Source organism: Pristiophorus japonicus, chromosome 3 (genome assembly GCF_044704955.1).
Source record: "Pristiophorus japonicus isolate sPriJap1 chromosome 3, sPriJap1.hap1, whole genome shotgun sequence".
Lineage (NCBI taxonomy): Eukaryota > Metazoa > Chordata > Chondrichthyes > Pristiophoridae > Pristiophorus > Pristiophorus japonicus.
The window spans coordinates 305,779,474-305,806,407 of record NC_091979.1 but is presented as its reverse complement, the minus strand read 5'-3'; the positions used below and the strand labels follow the sequence as shown (position 1 = coordinate 305,806,407).

At 44.0% G+C, this 26,934-nt stretch overlaps 1 protein-coding gene across 1 annotated transcript in view; it reads right to left on the bottom strand.

Moving 5' to 3' along the window:
* ank3b (ankyrin 3b) overlaps nt 1-26,934 on the bottom strand; it is a 614,562-nt gene that overhangs the window by 395,736 nt on the left and 191,892 nt on the right. The window contains exon 2 of the mRNA XM_070876860.1: nt 9,673-9,774. Within this exon, the coding sequence (XP_070732961.1) occupies nt 9,673-9,774 (102 nt within the window). The remainder of the gene's footprint in view (nt 1-9,672; nt 9,775-26,934) is intronic.

Below are 26,934 nucleotides of genomic sequence, written 5' to 3'. Positions count from 1 at the left end.
CGTTAGTTCACCCTGATCTCCATGAACAGGTAGAGAGCAGGCGGCTTCAACAAAGTGCATACCATGATGGCGCAAATGTGTCACGCGAGATTGAAATCAATGTTCCTGTATTTGTATTAAATTATGGACAAGGTCCCAAGTGGCTTCCCGGCACTGTTGTGGCCAATGAGGGGAGCAGGATGTTTCGGGTCAAACTTTCAAATGGACTCATTCACCGGGAACACTTGGACCAAATGAAACTCAGATTCACGGACTATCCTGAGCAACCCATCTTGGACCCAACCTTTTTCGATCCCCCAACATACACACCAGTGGCAACCGGCACCACGGTTGACCACGAAGCAGAACCCATCATCCACAGCAGCCCTGCAGGGCCCAACACACCAGGCAGTCCAGCAAGGCCAGCGGCACAGTAACCCAGCGAGGGCCCAACAAATGACTCAACAATACCAGCCTTCACACTGAGACGATCAACCAGGGCAAGAAGGGCCCCAGATCGACTCACATTGTCAATAGTTATTGATTTTGGGATGGGGGGGGTGGGGATGGGGGGGGATGTTGTTATATATGTGGGCTTGTAACTTGTATTTACTCTGTACAGCCACCAGACGGCTCATTCCCCGGAGTCCCAAGGGATCCCATAATCCCTTGGGAGCACAGGTATTTAAGGAGGCTTCACAGGTTGGAGACGCACTCTGGAGACCTGCAATAAAAGACTACGGTCATACTTTACTTTGACCTCTCAGTGTTCAGTCTGACTCTTTTTCCATACATAACATGTACAATGTGCGCACGCGCCCGAAGAAGCCCCACAAGTTCTGGGTTCAGGCGCGTGAAGGGTCTTCGCAGGTGGAGATTTGGGCTATTTGCCAAACAAATGTCCTTCAAACTCTTAGGTCTGGTAAAAGGAAGTGGAAGGCCAATTCTACCAGCATAAGAGTTTTAATAGAGAGAAAAAATAAATGTTATTACTTATTTTTCTATTAAAAACCCTATGAAGGTACGTTTATTATTAACACGATTCAAACATTTGGTTTTAATTTTCAAAAATAAAATGTTGTCTCTAAAACATTTAATTTACATAAGAACATAAGAAATAGGAGCAGGAGTAGGCCATACGGCCCCTCGTACCTGCTCTGCCATTTGATAAGATCATGGCTGATCTGATCATGGACTCGGGTCCACTTCCCCGCCCGCTCCCCATAACCCCTTATTCCTTTATCGTTTAAGAAACTGTCTATTTCTGTCTTAAATTTATTCAATGTCCCAGCTTCCACAGCTCTCTGAGGCAGCGAATACCACAGATTTACAACCTTCAGAAAATAAATTTCTCATCTCTGTTTTAAATGGACAGCCTCTTATTCTAAGATCATGCCCTTGTCTCCCCCATCAGTGGAAACATCCTCTCTGCATCCACCTTGTCAAGCCCCTTCATAAATTTATACGTTTCGATAAGACCTCAAAGGTAAAATCTCAGGATTACTACCAGTGCCACGTGCTAGTCAGAGTAGAAATAGCAGGATAGCTCAGATGAATACGTGGCTTGAGGATTGGTGCAGGAGGTAAGGATTCAAATTCTTGGGACATTGGAATTGGTTCTGGGGGAGGTGGGACCAGTACAAACCGGACGGTCTGCACCTGGGCAGGACCGGAAACAATGGCCTAGGGGGAGTGTTTGCTCGTGCTGTTGGGGAGGGGTTAAACTAATATGGCAGGGGGATGGGAACCTATGCAGGGAGACAGAGGGAAGTAAAATGGAGGCAGAAGCAAAAGATAGAAAAAAGAAAAGTAAAAGTGGAGGGCAGAGAAACCTAAGGCAAAAATCAAAAAGGGCCTCATTACATAAAAATTCTAAAGGGACAAAGTGTGTTAAAAAGACAAGCCTGAAGGCTCTGTGCCTCAATGCGAGGAGTATTCGTAATAAGGTGGATGAATTAACTGCGCAAACAGCTATTAACGAATATGATATAATTGGGATTACGGAGACATGGCTCCAGGGTGACCAAGGCTGGGAACTCAACTCCAGGTTCAACATTCAGGAAGGATAGACAGAAAAGAAAAGGAGGTGGGGTAGCATTGCTGGTTAGAGGAAATTAACACAATAGTAAGGAAGGACATTAGCTTAGATGATGTGGAATCTGTATGGGTAGAGCTTCGGAATACCAAAGGGCAGAACACGATAGTGGGAGTTGTGTACAGACCACCAAACAATAGTAGTGAGGTTGGGGACAGCATCAAACAAGAAATAAGGGATGCGTGCAATAAAGGTAGAGCAGTTGTCATGGGTGACTTTAATCTACATATAGATTGGACAAACCAAACTGGTCGCAATGCAGTGGAGGAGGATTTCCTGGAGTGTATTAGGGATGGTTTTCTAGACCAATATGTCAAGGAACCAACTGGAGGACTGGCCATCCTAGACTGGGTGATGTGTAATGAGAAAGGACTAATTAGCAATCTTGTTGTGCGAGGGCCCTTGAGGAAGAGTGACCATAATATGGTAGAATTCTTTATTAAGATGGTGAGTAACACAGTTAATTCAGAGACTAGGATCCTGAACTTAAGGAGATGTAACTTCGATGGTATGAGATGTGAATTGGCTAGAATAGACTGGCGAATGATACTTAAAGGGTTGACGGTGGATAGGCAATGGCAGTCATTTAAATATCACATGGATGAACTTCAACAATTGTACATCCCTGTCTGGAGTAAAAATAAAACGGGAAAGGTGGCTCAAAAGTGGCTAACAAGGGAAATTAGGGATAGTGTTAAATCCAAGGAAGAGGCATATAAATTGGCGAGAAAAAGCAGCAAACCTGAGGACTGGGAGAAATTTAGAATCCAGCAGAGGACAAAGTGTTTAATGAGGAGGGGGAAAAAAGAATATGAGAGTAAGTTTGCTGGGAACATAAAAACTGACTGCAAAAGCTTCTATAGATATGTGAAGAGAAAGAGATTTGTGAAGAGAAAGAGATTTGTGAAGACAAACGTAGGTCCTTTGCAATCAGAATCAGGTGAATTTATAATGGGGAACAGAGAAATGGCAGACAAATTGAACAAATACTTTGGTTCTGTCTTCACGAAGGAAGACTCGAATAACCTTCCGGAAATACTAGGGAGCAGAGGATCTCGCGAGAAGGAAGAACTGAAGGAAATCCTTATTACTCAGAAAATTGTGTTAGGGAAATTGATGGGATTGAAGGCCAATAAATCCCCAGGGCCTGATAGTCTGCATTCCAGAGTACTTAAGGAAGTGGCCCTAGAAATAGTGGATGCATTGGAGATCATTTTCTTACAGTCTATCGAATCTGGATCAGTTCCTATGGACTGGAGGGTAGCTAATGTAACACCACTTTTTAAAAAAGGAGGGAGAGAGAAAACGGGTAATTATAGACTGGTTAGCCTGACATAGATAGTGGGGAAAATGTTGGAATCAATTATTAAAGATGAAATAGCAGCGCATTTGGAAAGCAGTGACAGGATCGGTCCAAGTCAGCATGGATTTATGAAAGGGAAATCATGCTTGACAAATCTTCTGGAATTTTTTGAGGATGTAACTAGTAGCGTGGACAAGGGAGAACCAGTGCATGTGGTGTATTTGGACTTTCAAAAAGCTTTTGAAAAGGTCCCACACAAGGGATTGTTGTGCAAAATTGAAGCACATGGTATTGGGGGTAATGTACTGACATGGATAGAGAACTGGTTGGCAGAAAGGAAGCAGAGAGTCGGGATAAACGGGTTCTTTTCAGAATGGCAGGCATTGACTAGTGGGGTGCCGCAGGGCTCAGTGCTGGGACCCCAGCTATTTACCATATACATCAATGATTTAGTTGATGGAATTGAGTGTAATATCTCCAAGTTTGCAGATGACACTAAGCTGGGTGGCGGTGTGAGCTGCGAGGAGGACGCTAAGAGGCTGCAGGGTGATTTGGACAGGTTAGGCGAGTGGGCAAATGCATGGCAGATGCAGTATAATGTGGATAAATGTGAGGTTATCGACTTTGTTGGCAAAAATGTGAAGGCAGAATATTATCGGAATGGCGGCAGATTAGGAAAAGGGGAGGTGCAACGAGACCTGGGTGTCATGACACATCAGTCATTGAAAGTTAGCATGCAGGAACAGCAGGAGGTGAAGGCGGCAAATGGCATGTTGGCCTTCATAGCTAGGGGATTTGAGTATAGAAGCAGGAAAGTCTTACTGCAGTTGTACAGGGCCTTGGAATATTGTGTTCAGTTTTGGTCTCCTAATCTGAGGAAGGACATTCTTGCTATTGAGGGAGTGCAATGAAGGTTCACCAGACTGATCCTCGGGATGGCAGGACTGACATCTGAGAAGAGATTGGATCGACTGGGCCTGTATTTACTGGAGTTTAGAAGAATTAGAGGGGATTTCATAGAAACATATAAAATTCTGACGGGATTGGACAGGTTTGGTGCAGGAAGAATGTTCCCGATGTTGGGGAAATCCAGAACCAGGGGTCACAGTCTAAGGATAAGGGGCAAGTCATTTAGGACCGAGATGAGGAGAAACTTCTTCACTCAGAGTTGTGAACCTGTGGAATTCTCTACCACAGAGAGTTGCTGATGCCAATTCGTTAGATATATTCAAGAGGGAGTTAGATATGGCCCTTGTGGCTAAAGGGATCAAGAGGTATGGAGAGAAAGCAGGAAAGGGGTACTGAGGTGAATGATCAGCCATGATCTTATTGAATGGTGGTGTAGGCTCGAAGGGCCGAATGGCCTACTCCTGCACCTATTTTCTATGTTTCTATGACCTCTCATTTTTCTGAATTCCAATGAGTAGAGGCCCAACCTAACTCAACCTTTCCTCAAAGTCAACCCCCTCCTCTCCGGAATCAACCTTGTGAACCTTCTCTGAACTGCCCCCAAAGCAAGTAGATCCTTTTGTAAATATGGAAACCAAAACTGCACACAGTATTCCAGGTGTTGCCTCACCAATACCCTGCATAGCTGTAGCAAGACTTCCCTGCTTTTACACTCCATCCTCTTTGCAATAAAGGCCAAGATTCCATTGGCCTTCCTGATCACTTGCTCTACCTGCATACTATCCTTTTGTGTTTCATGCACAAGTACCCCCAGGTCCCGCTGTACTGCAGCACTTTGCAATCTTTTTCCTTTTAAATAATAACTTGCTCTTTGATTTTTTCTGCCAAAATGCAAGACCTCACACTTTCCAACATTATACTCCATCTGCCAAACTTTTGCCCACTCACTTAGCCTGTCTATGTCCTTTTGCAGGTTATTTTGTGTCCTCCTCACACATTGCTTTTCCTCCCATCTTTGTATCGTCAGCAAACTTGGCTACGTTACACTCAGTCCCTTCTTCCAAGTCGTTAATATAGATTGTAAATAGTTGGGGTCCCAGCACTGATCCCTGCGGCACCCCACTAGTTACTGGTTGCCAACCCGAGAATGAACCATTTATTCCAACTCTCTGTTTTCTGTTCGTTAGCCAATCCTCTATCCATGCTAATATATTACCCCCAACCCCGTGAACTTTTATCCTGTGCAGTAACCTTTTATATGGCACAATTTGATTTAATACAATTTCTATTAATTTTAAAAAAGTGAAGTGGTTTTATAATTTATGTTTGTGTTTTATTTGATTTGAGTGGTATTCTTATTATTAGTAACGGGAGCTCGGAGCTCCCATTATTATGAATGGGAATACTACGTTGTGATTGGTGGCCCAAGCCCACGATCCCAGGATGCACTTACGCTCCTGAAATATGTTGTCCTCTGCGTGGGCTGCGCATCTAGGCCTCAGAGTGCAAGTGTTCCTCCGCTACTTTTGTAAAATAAATTTTGGTCAGAAGCACCCACCCGCAGAAAGCCTCCAACCACAATTTTTGACCCATTATTTTAAATCGTGCAGAATTCGCACTGAATCTGGGAATATTAGGAAGATGCCTTGCGTGCTGCTCGCCACTGAGATGGAAAATGCTTTTGATTCAGATAAAATAAATGGAAGTGCATCGATTTTAGAAGAAAAAAAGGCTTGCATTTATATGTCTTTCACAAGCTCAGGACGTCCCATAGTATTTCACAGACAATGAAGCACTTTTGAAAAACACAGCAGCCAATTTGCATGCAACAAGGTCCCACAAACAGCAATAATCAGTTTATTTGTTTTAAACGTTGGTTGAGAGATAAATGTTGGCCAGGACACTGAGTAAACCCCCGTACAAGTCTTTGAAATAATGCCATAGGATCTTTTAAGTACACCTCAGAGGGCAGACAGGGCTTCGATTTAACTTCTCAACCGAAAGACGACACCTCCCACAGTGCAGCGCTCCCTCAGTACTGCACTGGAGTGTGAGCTTAGATTTTGTGCTCAGGTCTCAGGAGTGGGATTTGAACCCAGTGCCTTCTGACTCAGAGGTCAGAGTGCTACCACTGAGCCAGAGCTGACACTATTCGATTTATATTTGAAGCACGGGGAACCAGTTAAATGTAATGACATGTAGACAGAATTATCTGAGATTGGCTTTTTAAAATTCGCAGATGTTTTACATAGAACATAAGAAATTGGAGCCTGCTCCGCCATTCAATAAGATCATGGCTGATCTGATCTTGGCCTCAACTCCACTTCCCTGCCCCCTCCCCATAACCCTCGGCTCCCTTATCATTCAAAAATCTGTCTATCTTCACCTAAATATATTCAATGACCTAGTCTCCAAAGCTGTCTGAGGTAGAGAATTCCAAAGATTCACAATCCTCAGAGAAGAAATTCCTCCTCATTTCCGTTTTAAATGGGCAACCCTTATTCTGAAACTATGCCCCCTAGTTCTAGATTCCCCCACAAAGGGAAACATCCTCTCTGCAACTACACTGTCAAGCCCCCTCAGAATCTTGCAGGTTTCAATAAGATCACGTCTCATTCTTCCAAACTCCAATGAGTATAGGTCCAACCTGCTCAACCTTTTTTCATAAGACAATCCCTCCATCTCAGCAATCAACCTCGTGAACCTTCTCTGAACTGTCACCAATGCAAGTATATCCCTCCTTAAATAAGGAGACCAAAACTGTACGCAGTACTCCAGGTGTGGTTTCACCAATGCCCTGTACAGTTGTAGCAGGACTTCCCTACTTTTATACTCCATACCCCTTGCAATAAAGGCCAACATTCCATTTGCCTTCCCAATTGCTTGCTGTACCTCACATTTTCCCACATTATACTCCATCCTCAAATTTTTGCCCACTCACTTAGCCTATCTATATCCCTTTGTAGATTTTTTGAGTCCTCCTCACAACTTGCTTTCCCAGCTAGCTTTGTATCAACAACAAATTTGGCTACATTACACTTGGTCCCTTCATCCAAAGCATTAATATAGATTGTAAATAGTTGAGGTCCCAGTACTGATCCCTGTTGCACCCTACTAGTTATAGTTTGCCAACCTGAAAATTACCCAATTATCCCGACTCTCTGTTTTCTGTTAGTTAGCCAATCCGCTATCCATGCTAATATATTATCCCAACCCCATGAGCTCTTATCTTGTGCAGTAACCTTTTATGTGGCACCTTATTGAATGCCTTCTGGAAATCTAAATAAATGACATCTACTGGTTCCCCTTTATTCACCCTGCTCATTACATCCTCAAAGAACTCCAGCAAATTTGTCAAACATGATTTCCCTTTCATAAAACCATGCTGACTCTGCTTGATTGTATTATGATCTTCTAAATGTCCTGCTACTACTTCCATAATAATGGACGCCAGTATTTTCCCAATGACAGATGTTAGGCTAACTGATCTATAGTTTCCTGATTTCTGTCTCCCTCCTTTCTTAAATAGGGGCATTACATTTGTGGTTTTCCAATCCACTGGGACCTCTCCAAAATCCAAGGAATTGTGGTAGATTACAACCGATGCATCCACTATCTCTGCAGCCACTTCTTTTAAGACCCTAGGATGCAGGTCATTAGGTCCATTAGTTTGCCTAGTAGTTTTTTCTCTCGTGATAGTGATTGTTTTAAGCTCCCCCCTCCCAATAGCCCATTGATTATCAATTATTGGGATGTTTTTAGCGTCTTCTACCGTGAAGACTGATAAAAAATATTGGTTCAAAGTCTCTGCCATTTCCATGTTTCCCAATATTAATTCCCCAGTCTCATCCTCTAAAGGACCAATGTTTACTTTAGCTACTTTCTTCCTTTTTATATACCTGAAGAGGCTCTTACTGTCTGTTTTTATATTTCTTGCGAGTTTACTCTCATAAACTATCTTCTCTCTCTTTATTATCTTTTTAGTCGTCCTTTGCTGGTTTCTAAAAACTTCCCAATCCTCTGGCCTTCTACTATTCTTTGCAACATTGCATGCCTTTGTTTTCAATTTGATACCATCCATTGCTTCCTTAGTTAGCCACGTATGGTTCATCCTTCTCTTAGAGTCTTTCTTTCTCACTGGAATATATCTTTGCTGAGAGTTATGAAATATCTCCTTAAATGTTTGCCATTGCTCATCTCCCGTCTTATCCTTTAATCTATTTTCCCAGTCCACTTTATCCAACTCTGCCTTCATACTTTTGTAATTGCCTTTATTTAAGTTCAGGACACTAGTTTGAGACCTAGCTTTCTCACCCTCAAATTGAATTTGAAATTCTGCCATGTTATGATCACTCTTCCCAAGAGGATCCTTTACTATATCATCAATTAATCGTCTCATTACACATTACCAGATCTAAAATAGTCTGCTCCCTGGTTGGCTCCACAATGCATTGTTGTAAGAAACCATCCCGAATTGACTTTATGAACTCTTGATTATTGCCGTACCTTTCTTACAAGCCTTCATTATTTCCTGATTTATACTCTGTGCTCCAGTGTAGCTATTGTTTGGGGGCCTATAGATGACTTCCACCAGTGACTTCTTTCCCTTACTATTTCTTATCTCCACCCAAACTGATTCTACATCTCAATCTTCTGCGCCAATATCATCTCATTACTGCACTGATCTCATCCTTTATTAACAGAGTTACCCCACCTCCTTTTTCTTTCTGCTATCCTTCCAAAATGGTAAATACCCCTGAATATTCAGTTCCCAGCCTTGGTCACCTTGCAACCACGTCTCTGTAATGGCTATCAGATCATTTATTTCTATGTGTGCTGTCAACTCATCTATCTTGTTACGAATGCTGCTTGCATTCAGATAAAGAGCTTTTCATTTTGTCTTTTTACCATTTTTCCCTACTCTGACCCCACTTTCTGATGCACTCTTATGTTTTTATATGTTCTGTCCCTTCCTGTCACACTCTGGTTATCATTACTTCTATCGCTACCCTGCACTATTGCCTTGTCCTTTCTTTTTGACTTTTTACATTTCCGCTCACCTGGTCCCTTCCGCCCCACTATTTAGTTTAAAGCCCCATCTTTCCTTGGTGGTACCACTGAGTCGAAGATTATCACAGCAGAGTGCTCTTTAATAGTCAAGTGCTGAAAGATCTGGTCTATGAATTACACAGCCTCTTGCGAGTATGATATTCTGTGAGTTTTGTATTTTCTAAGCGTGGATGTGCTGCTCATAAACAGGTCCAATAGGTTTCTGAATGTAAAGTAAGGGAGCGGCATAGACATCAGATTTTACACTACTTTGATGATGAACCAAAACCCTCACATAACTCAAAATAAAACTGAAATGCCTGCAGAGTTCACAAACCTGGTTGCAGATGTTTATGTCGACTCCAGCTTTGATATAGTCAAGGGCCTTTTCCAAGTTGCCAGCTCGAGCAGCTCGTAAGTAGCTTGCGTTGGTGTCAGTCTATATAAAAAGAGGGAAAAAGTGTTCAATTCGATAAAAGTGATTGTAACCCTATTGCTGAGGGCTTTCTACATTCTATGGCCAACTTTTAACAGGGAAAGGACAGTTTAGTCAGATGAAATTATCACTGATTCTGTGTTTTCCTTCTGTTCGATCTCCTATGCACTCAGCAAAACTTCCGAAATATACGTGGAGACAAAGCCAATATGGCAATAGGTGATTACTACATGATAGCGCAGTAACGTTACACATGAATTAACATGAAGTGTTACTTCTGCATTGCAGATGGAAAAGATTATGAAGTTCAAAAATAAAAACAGACAATACTGGAAACACTCATCAAGTCAGGCAATATCTGTATAGAAAGGGAAAATGTGGACGTTTTAGGTATAGCCCTTCACTGGAATCGGAACAACTTAGAAGACTGAGGGAAAGGAGGAAAACACATACACCAGAAAAGAATAAGAATGAAGAATAAGCTGTAAAGTGATTGTGTGGAGAGCTGGAAATGGCTCAATGACAGAATTGAAAATAGTGCATGACAAAAGGAGGCACGAGAGAAATTGGAGAAATAAAAATATACGAGAACCAGAGAATGTGTGACTAGTTTTTTTGAGGATGTAACTAGTAGAGTGGACAAAGGAGTACCAGTTGATGTGGTATATTTGGACTTTCAGAAGGCTTTCGACAAGGTCCCACACAGGAGATTAATGTGCAAAGTTAAAGCACATGGGATTGGGGGTAGTGTGCTGACGTGGATTGAGAACTGGTTGTCAGACAGGAAGCAAAGAGTAGGAGTAAATGGGTACTTTTCGGAATGGCAGGCAGTGACTAGTGGGGTACCGCAGGGTTCTGAGCTGGGACCCCAGTTGTTTACATTGTACATTAATGATTTAGACGAGGGGATTAAATGTAGTATCTCCAAATTTGCGGATGACACTAAGTTGGGTGGCAGTGTGAGCTGCGAGGAGGATGCTATGAGGCTGCAGAGTGACTTGGATAGGTTAGGTGAGTGGGCAAATGCGTGGCAGATGAAGTATAATGTGGATAAATGTGAAAGACAGACTATTATCTGAATGGTGACAGATTAGGAAAAGGGAAGGTGCAACGAGACCTGGGTGTCATGGTACATCAGTCATTGAAGGTTGGCATGCAGGTACAGCAGGCGGTTAAGAAAGCAAATGGCACGTTGGCCTTCATAGCGAGGGGATTTGAATACAGGGGCAGGGAGGTGTTGCTACAGTTGTACAGGGCCTTGGTGAGGCCACACCTGGAGTATTGTGTACAGTTTTGGTCTCCTAACTTGAGGAAGGACATTCTTGCTATTGAGGGAGTGCAGCGAAGATTCACCAGACTGATTCCCGGGATGGTGGGACTGACCTATCAAGAAAGACTGGACCAACTGGGCTTGTATTCACTGGAGTTCAGAAGAGTGAGAGGGGACCTCATAGAAACGTTTAAAATTCTGACGGGTTTGGACAGGTTGGATGCAGGAAGAATGTTCCCAATGTTGGGGAAGTCCAGAACCAGAGGTCACAGTCTAAGGATAAGGGGTAAGCCATTTAGGACCGAGATAAGGAGAAACCTCTTCACCCAGAGAGTGGTAAACCTGTGGAATTCTCTACCACAGAAAGTAGTTGAGGCCAATTCACTAAATATATTCAAAAGGGAGTTAGATGAAGTTCTTACTACTCGGGGGATCAAGGGGTATGGCGTGAAAGTAGGAAGGGGGTACTGAAGTTGCATGTTCAGCCATGAACTCATTGAATGGCGGTGCAGGCTAGAAGGGCTGAATGGCCTGCTCCTGCACCTATTTTCTATGTTTCTATGTTTCTATATGTTGGTCTTCATAGCAAGGGGATTTGAGTATAGGAGCAGGGAAGTCTTACTGCAGTTGTACAGGGCCTTGGTGAGGACCCGCCTGGAATATCGTGCTCAGTTTTGGTCTCCTAATCTGAGGAAGGATGTTCTTGCTATTGAGGGAGTGCAGCGAAGATTCACCAGACTGATTCCTGGGATGGCAGGACAGACATATGAGGAGAGACTGGATCAACTGGGCCTTTATTCACTGGAGTTTAGAAGGATGAGAGGGGATCTCATAGAAACATATAAAATTCTGACGGGATTGGACAGGTTAGATGCAGGAAGAATGTTCCCGATGTTGGAGAAGTCTAGAACCAGGGGATGTAGTCTAAGGATAAGGGATAAGCCATTTAGGACTGAGATGAGGAGAAACTTCTTCACTCAGAGAATTGTTAACCTATGGAATTCCCTACCGCAGAGAGTTGTTGATGCCAGTTCATTGGATATATTTCAAGAGGGAGTTAGATATGGCCCTTGCTGCTCAAGGGATCAAGGGGTATGGAGAGAAAGCAGGAACGGGGTACTGAAGGAATGGTCAGCCATGATCTTATTGAATGGTGGTGCATTCTCGAAGGGCCGGATGGCCTACTCTTCCACCTATCTTCTATGTTTCTATGTTTCTAGTTAAAGCAGGTTCGCTAAGTTGGAGACGGGGAGCAGGAAAACCCGGCAGAGCGGAGCAGGCTCCAGTGGCCCAGGGTGTTATGAAGGTTATTTCTACATTCTCACTTAAGTTGAAACCTGTTGTGCACATCTGCTAAAGACAGGCATCAAACGTCGATCTTTCAGATGGAAGTATCTTTGAGGGCTTGTTTTCCAAGTGAATACTGATACTTGCCAGAGTTTACTTCTTCACACATATTAAAATGAATAATTTACGGTATCAGTAGTTCAGTTCTAACGTACATTGTTTGAGGCTTCCTCGTCGAAAGAGGAAGGGTAAGGAGAAGCATCTCAGAGTGTCGTAGCAAGACAGCACACAACAGTGGTCAATTCCAACTCGATTGCTGATTGTGATGCAGTTTCAGTTAGAATTACAGAAATCCTTCTATGGTCTTCTCTCCATAGGTGAGAGACAGCATCCAACATATCCAACAAGAAGATGTCTTCTATTGATAACACTGGGTTCACAAGAAGGCCCATTTCATCAGAACATAAGAAATAGGAACAGGAGTAGGTCATACGGCCGCTCGACCCTGCTCCGCCATTCAATTAAGATCGTGGCTAATCTGATCATGGACTCAGGTCCACTTCCCTGCCCACTCCCCATAACTCTTTATCGTTTAAGAAACTGTCTATTTCTGTCTTAAATGTATTCAATGACCCAGTTTCCACAGCTCTCTGAGGCAGCGAATTCCAGTGATTTACAACACTCAGAAGAAATTTCTCCTCATCTCTATTTGAAATGGGCGGCCCCTTATTCCAAGATCATGCCCTCTAGTTCTAGTCTCCCCCATCAGTGGAAAGATCCTCTCTGCATCCAACCTGTCAAGCCCCCTCATAATCTTATACGTTTCGATAAGATCACCTATTAGTCTTCTGAATTCCAATGAGTAGAGGCCCAACCTGCTCAACCTTTCTTCATAAGTCAACCCCCTCATATCCGGAATCAACCTTGTGAACCTTCTCTGAACTGCCTCCAAAGCAATTATATCCTTTCGTAAATATGAAAACCAAAACTGCACGCAGTATTCCAGGTGTGGCCTCATCATTACCCTGTATAGCTGTAGCAAGACTTCCCTGCTTTTCTACTCCATCCCCTTTGCAATAAAGGCCAAGATTCCATTGGCCTTCCAAATCACTTGCTGTACCTGCATACTATCCTTTTGCATTTCATGCACAAGTACCCCCAGGTCCCGCTGTACTGCAGCACTTCGCAATCTTTCTCCATTTAAATAATAACTTGCTCTTTGATTTCTTCTGCCAACGTGTATGACCTCACACTTTCCAACATTATACTCCATCTGCCAAATTTTTGCCCACTCACTTAGCCTGTCTATGTCCTTTTGCAGATTTTTTGTGTCCTCTTCACACATTGCTTTTCCTCCCATCTTTGTGTCATCAGCAAACATGGCTACGTTACACTCAGTCCCTTCTTCCAAGTCGTTAGTATAGATTGTAAATAGTTGGGGTCCCAGCAATGATCCCTGCGGCACCCCACTAGTTACGGTTGCCAACCAGAGAATGAACAATTTATTCCGACTCTGTTTTCTGTTAGTTAGCCAATCCTCTATCCATGCTAATATATTACCCCCAACCCCATGAACTTTTATCTTATGCAGTAACCTTTTATGTGGCTTGTCAAATGTCTTCTGGAAATCCAAATACTCCACTTTATCCACCCTGTTCATTACATCCTCAAAGAATTCCAGCAAATTTGTCAAACATGACTTCCCCTTCATAAATCCATACTGACTCTGCCTGACCGAATTTTGCTTTTCCAAATGTCCTGCTACTGCTTCGTTAATAATGGACTCCAACATTTTCCCAACCACAAATGTTAGGCTAACTGTTCTATAGTTTCCTACTTTTTGTCTGCCTCCTTTTTTAAATAGGGGCATTACATTTGCAGTTTTCCAAGCTGCTGGGACCTGTCCAGAATTCAGGGTATTTTGGTAAATTACGACTAATGCATCCATAATCCTTGACGCTACTTCTCTTAAGACCCTAGGATGCAAGCCATCAGGTCCAGGGGATTTATCTGCCTTTAGTCCCATTATCTTACTGAGTACCACCTCCTTAGTGATTGTGATTCCTCCCCCTCTCTATAGCCCTTTGACTATCCACTGTCGGAATATTGTTAGTGTCCTCTACCGTAAAGACTGATACAAAATATTTGTTCAGAGTTTCTGCCATCTCCATGTTCCCCATCACTAATTCCCTGGTCTCGTCCTCTAAGGGACCAACATTTACTTTAGCCACTCTTTTCCTTTTTATATACCTGTAGAAACTCTTGCTATCTGTTTTTATATTTTGTGCTAGTTAATTTTCATAGTCTATCTTCCCTTTCTTAATCATTTTTTTAATCATTCTTTGCTGGCTTTTAAAAGCTTCCCAATCTTCTGCCCTCCCATTAGTTTTGGCCACTTTGTATGCCCTTGTTTTTAATTGGATACCATCCTTTATTTCTTTAGTTAGCCACGGATGGCTATCTTTTCTCTTACACCCTTTTCTCCTCACTGGAATCTATTTTTTCCCCTTGCACAATAGTGTATCTTTCAGCCCCATTATCTGAGTCATCTCAAAACCTGCAGAAGTTACCACTGTCACATGCTACATCAAACTCGGAACCAGATTTTTACGCAACAAAAATCTAGGCATTTTGCAAAACGCTGTTCCTTAGATACACTCTCTTCCTCCTGACAGCTAAAAATACATCTGAATGAAATAATGAGGGCAATTGCGAGGACACAAACAAATACTCCCTTCTTGTCTCCCAAGAAGAAAGAAAAGACTTGCATTTATATAGCACTTGTTATGACCTCAGGATGTCCCAAAGTGCTTCACAGCCAATGAATTACATTTGAAGTGTAGTCACTGCTGTAATGTAGGAAACACAGCAGCCAATTTGCGCACATCAAGCTCCCACAAACAGCAAAGTGATAATGACCAGATAATCTGTTTTGGTGATGTTGATTGATTGCTACTCTTCGAAATAATGCCGTGGATCTTTTACAACCACCTGAGAGAGCAGACGGGGCCTTGGTTTAATGTCTCATTCAAAAGACGGACTTCCGACAGTGCAATGCTCCCTCAACACTGCACTGAAGTATCAGCCAAGATTTTTGTGCTCAAGTCTCTGGAGTGGGACTTGAACGTCCAACCTTCTGACACAGAGGCAAGGTGCTACCCACTGAGTCATGGCCGACACTATTACCACAACTCTGGAGAAGTCCAGATGAAGTTAAAATAAGTCATCCTGACCATTGTCAACCAAGAGCAATGCTGCGTAGGAGTTAGAGTACCTTCCTTGGCTGCGGAAAATACTAATCAAATGACTCGGCTAAATTGACTTTGAACTTTACTGCATTAAAGCATTACTTTTATTAGTTTGGTAGTACATAAGCACACGTATGTTCTCCCCCTTGCGCACCCCCACCCTCACCCCACCCTGTTCCAAACATTCAACTCAATTCAGTGTTTATGGACAGACTTGGTTTTATAGAGATTAAGAGTTGGTGAGAGAAAGACTTACATTTATATCGCGCCTTTCATGTCCTCAGTTACAGCCAATGAAGTAGTCATTGTTGTAATGTAGGGAACATGGTAGTCAATTTGTGTGGAGCAAGGTCTCACAAACAGCAAATTATCTACATGCTGCCCCTTGGCGATATTATAGAATCATAGAAATTTACAGAGCAGAAGGTCATTTCGGCCCATCGTGTCTGCGCCGGCCGACAAAGAGCGGCACGGCCCTTGGTCAGCAGCCCTAAAGGTTACATATAAACCTATGACCAATGACGGAAAGGCAAAGAGCACCCAGCCCAACCAGACCGCCTCACATAACTGCGATACCCCTTATAATGAAACATTCTACATTCCATCCCAATCAAAGCCAGGTGATCTCCTGGGAGAGGCAAAAACCAGATAAAAATCCAGGCCAATTTCGGGAGAAAAAAAATCTAGGAAAATTCCTCTCCGACCCATCCAGGCGATTGAAACTAGTCCAAGAGAGCACCCTGGCCTTATTCAATTCCCTGCAGTACTTACCATTATATTTACGCCATCCAACAAAAGGTCATCTGGTCTAATCCCAATTACCAGCTCTAGGTCCGTAACCCTGGAGGTTACATCACTTATAAAGTTTCTATCCAACCACCACTCTTCCAGGCAGCAAGTTCCAGATCCCCACAACCCTCTGCTCCTAAAACATGTCAGGTTCCATATGTACGCTGATGACACCTAGCTCTACCTCACCACCACTTCTATTGACCCCTCCATTGTCTCTGATTTGTCATGTTGTTTGTCCGACATCAATTACTGGATGAGCAGAAATTTCCTCCAATTAAGTATTGGGAGGTCTGAAGCCACTGCCTTCGGTCCCTACCACAAATTCTGTTCTCTACGCACCGACTCCACAGAAACATAGAAAATAGGTGCAGGGGTAGGCCATTCGGCCCTTTGAGCCTGCACCGCCATTCAATGAGTTCATGGCTGAACATGCAACTTCAGTACCCCATTCCTACTTTCTCGCCATACCCCTTCATCCCCCTACTAGTAAGGACTACATCTAACTCCTTTTTGAAAATATTTAGTGAATTGGCCTCAACAACTTTCTGTGGCAGAGAATTCCACAGGGTCACCACTCTCTGGGTGAAGAAGTTTCTCCTCATCTCGGTCCTAACTGGCTTATCCCTTATCCTTAGACTGTGACCCCTGGTTCTGGACTTCCCCAACATTGGGAACATTCTTCCTGCATCTAACCTGTCTAAACCAGTCAGAATTTTAAACGTTTCTATCAGATCCACTCTCATTCTTCTGTACTCCAGTGAATACAAGCCCAGTTGATCCAGTCTTTCTTGATATGTCAGTCCCGCCATCCCGGGAATCAGTCTGGTGAATCTTCGCTGCACTCCCTCAATAGCAAGAATGTCCTTCCTCAGGTTAGGAGACCAAAACTGTACACAATACTCCAGGTGTGGCCTCACCAAGGCCCTGTACAACTGTAGTAACACCTCCCTGCCCCTGTACTCAAATCCCCTCGCTATGAAAGCCAACATGCCATTTACTTTCTTAACCGCCTGCTGTACCTACATGCCAACCTTCAATGACTGATGTACCATGACACCCAGGTCTCGTTGCACCTCCCCTTTTCCTAATCTGTCACCATTCAGATAATAGTCTGTCTCTCTGTTTTTACCACCAAAGTGGATAACCTCACATTTATCCACGTTATACTTCATCTGCCATGCATTTGCCCACTCACCTAACCTATCCAAGTCACTCTGCAGCCTCACAGCATCCTCCTCGCAGCTCACACTGCCACGTAACTTAGTGTCATCTGAAAATTTGGAGATACTACATTTAATCCCCTCGTCTAAATCATTAATGTAAACAGCTGGGGCCCCAGCACAGAACCTTGCGGTACCCCACTAGTCACTGCCTGCCATTCTGAAAAGTACCCATTTACTCCTACTCTTTGCTTCCTGAAAGCCAATCAGTTCTCGATCCACGTCAGCACACTACCCCCAATCCCATGTGCTTTAACTTTGCACATTAATCTCTTGCGTGGGACCTTGTCGAAAGCCTTCTGAAAGTCCAAATACATCACATCAACTGCTTCTCCCTTGTCCACTCTACTGGAAACATCCTCAAAAAATTCCAGATTTGTCAAGCATGATTTCCCTTTCACAAATCCATGCTGACTTGGACCTATCATGTCACCTCTTTCCAAATGCGCTGCTATGACATCCTTAATAATTGATCCATCATTTTACCCACTACCAATGTCAGGCTGACCGGTCTATAATTCCCTGTTTTCTCTCCCTCCTTTTTTAAAAAGTGGGGTTACATTGGCTACCCTGCACTCGCTAGGAACTGATCCAGAGTCTATGGAATGTTGGAAAATGACTGTCAATGCATCCGCTATTTCCAAGGCCACCTCCTTAAGTACTCTGGGATGCAGTTCATCAGGCCCTGGGTATTTATCGGCCTTCAATCCCATCAATTTCCCCAACACAATTTCCCGACTAATAAGTATTTCCCTCAGTTCCTCCTTCTTATTCGACCCTCTGACCCCTTTTATATCCGGAAGGTTGTTTGTGTCCTCCTTGGTGAATACCGAACCAAAGTACTTGTTCAATTGGTCTGCCATTTCTTTGTTTCCCGTTATGACTTCCCTTGATTCTGACTCCATCCCTCTCCCTGGCAACTGTCAAAGGCAGAATCAGACTGTTCGCAAACTTTGGCCTCCGACTTGACCCTGAGCTAAGCTTCCAACCACATAGCCTCTCGATTTCCAAGACCACCAATTTCCATGTCCGTAACATCGCATCGCCGACCTTGCCTCAAGCTCACCTGCTGTTGAAACCCACACCCATACATTTGTTACCTCGAAACTTGAATATTCAATGTTCTCCTAGCTAGCCTCCCACGTTCTACCCTCTGTAAACTTGAGGACATCTAAAACTCTGCTGCCCGTAACCTAACTCGTGCTAATTCCTGTTCACCCCTTACCCGTGTTCGCTGACATACATTGGCTCCTGGGCCTACAACGCCTTGATTTTTAAATTCTCATCCTTGTTTTCAAATCTCTCCACGGCCTCTCTATCCTCCAACAGCCATACAACTCTCCGAGATCTCTGCGCTCCTCCAATTCTGGCCTCTTGCACATCTCCAATTTTCATCGCTCCACCATTGGCAGCTGTGGCTTCAGTTGCCGAGGCCCTAAGCTCTGGAATTCAGTCCCTAAACCTCTCCACCTCTCTCTCCTCCTTTAAGACACTTCATAAAACCTACCTCTTTGACCAAGCTTCGAGTCACCTGTCCTAATATCTCTGTGGCTCGGTGTCAAATTTTGTTGGATAATGCTCCTGTGAAAGGCCTGGAGACATTTTACGAACTTAAAGGTGCCATATAAATACAAATTGGTTTTGTAATCTATTTTCTAAGTGATGTTGTTCAAAGGATAAATACTGGGCAGGACACCTGGGACAACTCTGCTGCTCTTCGAAATAGTGCCGTGAAATCTTTTACGTCTGCCGGGACCTCGGTTTCATGTCTCATCCGAAAGACTCATGTCTGACAGTGCATCTCTCCCGCAGTACTGCATTGAAGTGTTAGCGTAGATGTTGTGCTCAAATCTCTGGAGTGGAACCTGAACACACAATCTTCTGTTTCAGAGGAGCAAGTGCTGCCAACTGAGTCACAGCTGGCACATCGAAGCAGTGCATGGTGTGTAAGGTGAAACCAAGCTTCTTGGAGACCATTTTAGCAAAGGAGGTGATGTGGGAATTCAGTTTGAGATCGGAGGAGACAGACAGGCAGCTAGGTATATCAAGATCGTTCGGCGCTTCATGCAGACACTAAATGAAAAGTGGAATATCTTCCATTATTTCCCACTGTTTTTGAAGAACGCAGATGATGTAACTCCCCTTGCAAGAAGCGCCAAACGGAAATTACATTTGTATAAACACTGGTGTGCCTTTTGATATAGATAGATAGAAAGACTTATATTTCGATAGCGCCTTTCACGACCACCAGACATCTTTAGTAATAAGATATTGGACCTGAAATTCCGGTCGGAGGCTTCTTTTGGACGAACGCCTTCGACCCAAAATTTCTCCATGAAACTACCTGGTGGTCCCCAAGGCGCCTTGGATTCTGGTCGGAGGCTTTCTCTTCCCACTCTTCGCAAGTAAAAGTTGGAGTCACGTGAGTCTGGACAACCAATCACGGTACAGCATTAGAAACATAGAAACATCGAAAATAGGTGCAGCAATAGGCCATTCGGCCCTTCGAGCCTGCACCACCATTCAATAAGATCATGGCTGATCATATCCTCAGTAGCCCTTTCCTGTTTTCTCTCCATACCTCTTGATCCCCTGAGCCGTAAGGGCCATATCTAAGTCCCTCTTGAATATATCCAATGAACTGGCATCAACAACTCTCTGCGGCAGGGAATTCTAGAGGTTAACAACTCTGAGTGACCTCTCAGTCCTAAATGGCTTACCCATTATCCTTAGACTATGTCCCCTGGTTCTGGACTTCCCAAACATCGGGAACATTCTTCCCACATCTAACCTGTCCCGTCCCGTCAGAATCTTATATGTTTCTTTGAGATCCCCTCTCATCTTTCTAAACTCCAATGTATAAAGGCCCAGTTGATCCAGTCTCTCCTGATATGTCAGACCAGCCATCCCAGGAATCAGTCTGGTGAACCTTCACTGCACTCCCTTAATAGCAAGAACGTCCTTCCTCAGATTAGGAGACCAAAACTGAACACAATATTCCAGGTGAGACCTCACTAAGGCCCTGTACAACTGCAGTAAGACCTCCCTGCTCCTATACTCAAATCCCCTAGCTATGAAGGCCAACATACCATTTGCCGCCTTCACCGCCTGCTGTACCTGTATGCCAACTTTCAAAGACTGATGAACCATGACACCCAGGTCTCGTTGCACCTCCCCTTTTCCTAATCTGCCGCCATTCAGATAATATTCTGTCCTCGTGTTTTTGCCCCCAAAGTGGAAAACCTCACATTTATCCACATTATACTGCATCTGCCATGCATTTGCCCACTCCCCTAACCTGTCCAAGTCACCCTGCAGCCTCCTAGCGTCCCCCTCACAGCTCACACTGCCACCTAGTTTAGTGTCATCTGCAAACTTAGAGATATTACACGCAATTCCTTCATCCAAATCATTGCTGTATACTGTAAATAGCTGGGGTCCCAGCACTGAACCCTGCAGCACTCCACTAGTCACTGCCTGCAATTCTGAAAAGGACCCGTTTATCCCGACTCTCTGCTTCCTGTCTGCCAACCAGTTCTCTATCCACGTCAGTATATTACCCCCAAGACCATGTGCTTTGATTTTGCACACCAATCTCTTGTGTGGGACCTTGTCAAAAGCCTTTTGAAAGTCCAAATGCACCACATCCACTGGTTCTCCCTTGTCCACTCTACGAGTTACATCCTCAAAAAATTCCAGAAGATTTGTCAAGCATGATTTTTCCTTCATAAATCCATGCTGACTTGGACCGATCCTGTCACTGCTTTCCAAATGCGCTGCTATTTCATCCTTAATAATTGATTCCAACATTTTCCCCACTACTGATGTCAGGCTAACCGGTCTATAATTACCTGCTTTCTCTCTCCCTTCCCTTTTAAAAATTGGTGTTACATTAGCTACCCTCCAGTCCATAGGAACTGATCCAGAGTCGGTAGACTGTTGATAAATGATCACCAGTGCATCCACTATTTCGAGGGCCACTTCCCTAAGTACTCTGGAATGCAGACTATCAGGCCCCAGGGATTTATCGGCCTTCAATCCCATCAATTTCCCGAACACAATTTCCCGCTTTATAAGGATATCCTTCAGTTCCTCCTTCTCACTAGACCCTCGGTCCCCTAGTACTTCCGGAAGGTTATTTGTGTCTTCCTTCGTGAAGACAGAGCCAAAGTATTTGTTCAATTGGTCTGCCATTTTTTTGTTCCCGACGATAAATTCACCTGAATCCGACTGCAAGGGACCTACATTTGTCTTCATTAATCTTTTTCTCTTCACAGATCTATAGAAGCTTTTGCAGTCAGTTTTTATGTTCCCGGCAAGCTTCTTCACGTACTCTATTTTCCCCCTCTTAATTAAAGCCTTTGTCCTCCTCTGCTGAATTCTACATTTCTCCCAATCCATAGGTTTGTTGCTCTTTCTGGCCAATTTATGTGCCTCTTCCTTAGATTTAACACTATCCTTAATTTCCCTTGTTAGCCACGGTTGAGCCACCTTCCCCATTTTATTTTTACTCCAGACAGGGATGTACAATTGCTGAAGTTCATCCATGTGATCTTTAAATGCTTGCCATTGCCTATCCACCATCAACCCTTTAAGTATCATTTGCCAGTCTATTCTAGCCAATTCACACCTCAAACCATCAAAGTTACCTTTCGTTAAATTCAGGACCCTAGTCTCTGAATTAACTGTGTCACTCTCCATCGTAATAAGGAATTCTACCATATTATGGTCACTCTTCCCCAAGGGGCCTCGCAATACAAGATTGCTAATTAGTCCTTTATCATTACACATCACCCAGTCTAGAATGGCCAGCTCCCTCATTGGTTCCTCGACATATTGGTCTCGAAAACACTCCCTAATACACTCCAGGAAATCCTCCTCCACCGCATTGCTGCCAATCAATATGTAGATTAAAGTCACCCATGATAACTGCTGTACCTTTGTTGCATACATCCCTAATTTCTTGTTTGATGCTGTTCCCAACCTCACTACTACTGTTTGGTGGTCTGTACACAACTCCTACTCGCGTTTTCTGCCCCTTGGTATTCCGTAGCTCCACCCATATCGATTCCACATCATCCAAGCTAATGTCCTTTCTTACCATTGCATTAATTTCCTCTTTAACCAGCAATGCCACCCTACCTCCTTTTTCTTTCTGTCTATCCTTCCTAAATGTTGAATACCCCTGGATGTTGAGTTCCCAGCCTTGGTCACCCTCGAGTCATGTCTCCGTGTTGCCAATTACATCTTACCCGTTAACTGCTATCTGCGCAGTTAATTCATCCACCTTATTCCGAATACTCCTCGCATTGAGGCAGAGAGACTTCAGGCTTGTCTTTCTAACACACTTTGCCCCTTTAGAATTCTGGTGTAATGTGGCCTTTTTTGCTTTTTGCCTTGGGTTTCTCTGCCCTCCACTTTTACTTTTCTTCTTTCTATCTTTTACTTCTGCCCCCATTCTACTTCCCTCCGTCCCTGCATAGGTTCCCATCCCCCTGCCATATTAGTTTAACTCCTCCCCAACAACACTAGCAAACACTCCCACGAGGACATTGGTTCCGGGCCTGCTCAGGTGCAGACCGTCTGGTTTGTACTGATCCCACCTCCCCCAGAACCGGTTCCAATATCTCGGGAATTTGAATTACTCCCTTCTGCACCACTCCTCTAGCCACGTATTCATCTGAGCTACCCTGCGATTCCTACTCTGACTAACATGTGGCACTGGGAGCAATCGTGAGAACATCAGAACATAAGAAATCGCAACAGGAGTAGGCCATACGGCCCCTCGAGCCTGCTCCGCCATTCAATAAGATCATGGCTGATGTGACCATGGACTCAGCTCCACTTCCCCACCCGCTCCCCATAACTCCTTATCCCCTTATCATTTAAGAAACTGTCTATTTCTGTCTTAAGTTTATTCAATGTCCCAGCTTCCACAGCTCTCTGAGGCAGCAAGTTCCACAGATTTGCAACCCTCAGAGAAGAAATGTCTCCTTATCTCTGTTTTAAATGGGCGGCCCCTTATTCTAAGATTATGCCCTCTAGTTCTAGTCTCCCCCATCAGTGGAAACATTCTCTCTGCATCCACCTTGTCAAGCCCCCTCACAATCTTACACGTTTCGATAAGATCACCTTTCATTCTTCTGAATTCCAATGAGTACAGGCCCAACCTACTCAACTTTTCCTCATAAATCAATCCGCTCATCTCCGGAATCAACCTTCTCTGAACAGCCTCCAAAGCAAGTATATATTTTCTTAAATATGGAAACCAAAACTGCACGCAGTATTCCAGATGTGGCCTCACCAATACCCTGTATAAGTGCAACAAGACTTCCTTGCTTTTATACTCCATCCCCTTTGCAATAAAGGCCAAGATTCCATTGGCCTTCCTGATCACTTGCTGTGCCTGCATACTAACCTTTTGTGTTTCATGCACCAGGACGCCCCCCAGGTCCCGCTGTACTGCAGCACTTTGCAATTTTTCTCCATTTAAATAATAACTTGCTCTTTGATTTTTTTTCGGCTAATGTGCATCATCATCATAGGCAGTCCCTCGAAAAATTAGTTCTTAGGAGACTGAACAGTCCAATACGGGAATTACAGTCTCTGTCACAAGTGGGACAGACAGTGGTTGAAACATAGAAACATATAAAATAGGTGCAGGAGTAGGCCATTCGGCCCTTCGAGCCTGCACCACCATTCAATATGATCATGGCTGATCATGCAACTTCAGTACCCCATTCCTGCTTTCTCTACATACCCCTTGATCCCTTTAGCCGTAAGGGCCACATCCAACTCCCTTTTGAATATATCTAACGAACTGGCCTCAACAACTTTCTGTGGTAGAGAATTCCACAGGTTCACAATTCTCTGAGTGAAGAAGTTTCTCCTCATCTCGGTCCTCAATGGCTTACCCCTTATCCTTAGACTGAGTCCCCTGGTTCTGGACTTCCCCAACATCGGGAACATTCCTCCTGCATCTGACCTGTCCAGTCCGTCAGAATTTTATATGTTTCTATGAGATCCCCTCTCATTCTTCTAAATTCCAGTGAATATAAGCCTGGTCAGTCCAGTCTTTCTTCATATGTCATCCTGCCATCCCTGGAATCAGTCTGGTGAACCTTCGCTGCACTCCCTCAATAGCAAGAATGTCCTTCCTCAGATTAGAAGACCAAAACTGAACACAATATTCAAGGTGTGGTCTCACCAAGGCCCTGTACAACTGCAGTAAGACCTCCCTGCTCCCATACTCAAATCCTCTCGCAGTGAAGCCTTCTTCACCGCCTGCTGTACCTGCATGCCAACTTTCAATGACTGATGTACCATGTCACCCAGGTCTCGCTGCACCTCCCCTTTTCTTAATCTGTCACCATTCAGATAATATTCTGCCTTCCTGTTTTTACCACCAAAGTGGACAACCTCACTTTTATCTACATTATACGCATCTGCCATGCATTTGCTCACTCACCTAACTGTCCAAGTTTCGGCTGTTTGGGAGCTGGGATTGGGAGAGACTTCTTCACTCGTGGAGTTGTTGGCCTGTGGGGTTCCCTGCCGCGGAGAGTTGTAGATGCCAGTTCATTGGATGTGTTCGGGAGGGAGTTGGATGTGGTCCTTGTGGCTGGGGGGGGGGTGTCGGTGGGATGTGGAGGGGGCGTGGGGGGGGGGGGGGAGGTGCTGGGGTGTGTGATCAGCCATGATCTTGTTGAATGGTGATGCAGACTCGAAGGGCCGAATGGCCTACTCCTGCACCTATTTTCTATGTTTCTATGTTTCGATAAGTCACCCTGCAGCCTCGTAGCATCCTCCTCACAGCTCACACCGCCACCCAGCTTAGTGTCATCTGCAAACTTGGAGATATTACATTCAATTCCTTCGTCTAAATCATTAATGTATATCGTAAAGAGCTGGGGTCCCAGCACTGAACCTTGCGGTACCCCACTAGTCACTGCCTGCCATTCTAAAAAGGACCCGTTTATTCCTACTCTTTGCTTCCTGTCTGCTAACCAGTTCTCTATCCACGTCAGTACATTATCCCGAATACCACATGCTTTAATTTTGCACACTAATCTCTTGTGTGGACCTTGTCAAAAGCCCTTTGAAAGTCCAAATACACCACATCCACTGGTTCTCCCTTGTCCACTCTGCTAGTTACATCCTCAAAAAATTCGAGAAGATTTGTCAAGCATAATTTCACTTTCATAAATCCATGCTGACTTGGACCGATCCTGTCACTGCTTTCCAAATGCACTGCTATTACTTCTTTAATAATTGATTCCAACATTTTCCCCACTGCCGACGTCAGGCTAACCAGTCTATAATTCCCTGTTTTCTCTCTCCCTCATTTTTTTTTTTTTTTTTTTAAAGTGGGGTTACATTAGTTACCCTCCAATCCATAGGAACTGATCCGGAGTCTATAGAATTTTGGAAAATGACCACCAATGCATCCACTATTTCTAAGTCCACTTCCATAAGTACTCTGGGATGCAGACGATCAGATCCTGGGGATTTATCGGCCTTCAATCCCATCAATTTCCCGAACACAATTTCCTGACTCATAAGGATTTCCTTCAGTTCCTCCTTCTCGCTAGACCCTCAATCCCCTAGTATTTCTGGAAGGTTATTTTTGTTTTCCTTCATGAAGACAGAACCAAAGTATTTGTTCAATTGGTCTGCTACTTCTTTGGGATGGGTGGGAAAACTGATTTGCCGCACACTCCTCCCGCTGCCTGCGCCTAGTTTCTGCATGCTCTCGGTGATGAGACTCGAGGTGCTCAGCGCCCTTCCGGATGCACTTCCTCCACTTTGGGTGGTCTTTGGCCAGGGACTCCGTGTCGGTAGGGATGTTGCATTTTATCAAGGAGGCTTTGAGGGTGTCCTTGAAACATTTCCTCTGCCCACCTTGGGCTCGCTTGCCATGTAGGAGTTCCGAGTAGAGCGCTTGCTTTGGGAGTCCTGTGTCAGGCATGCGAACAATGTAGCCCGTCCAGCGGAGCTGGTAGAGTGTGGTCAGTGCTTCGATGCTGGGGATGTTGGCCTGGTCGAGGACGCTAACGTTGGTGCGTCTGCCCTCCCAGGAGATTTGCAGGATCTTGCAGAGACATCGTTGGTGGTATTTCTCCAGCAATTTGAGTACATAAGCTCACACTTTCCAACATTATACTCCATCTGTATTCTCATTGATAATAATGGGAACTCCGTATCTCCGAGTTCTTATTACTATCAATGAGAATAACCCCCTAAAACACCCAAACACAACATGAAACATTTTTAAAAAACACCTCACAAATGTAAAATTAATTGAAATTAAAGTTAATTAAAAGTTTAAGAAAAAATATATATAATT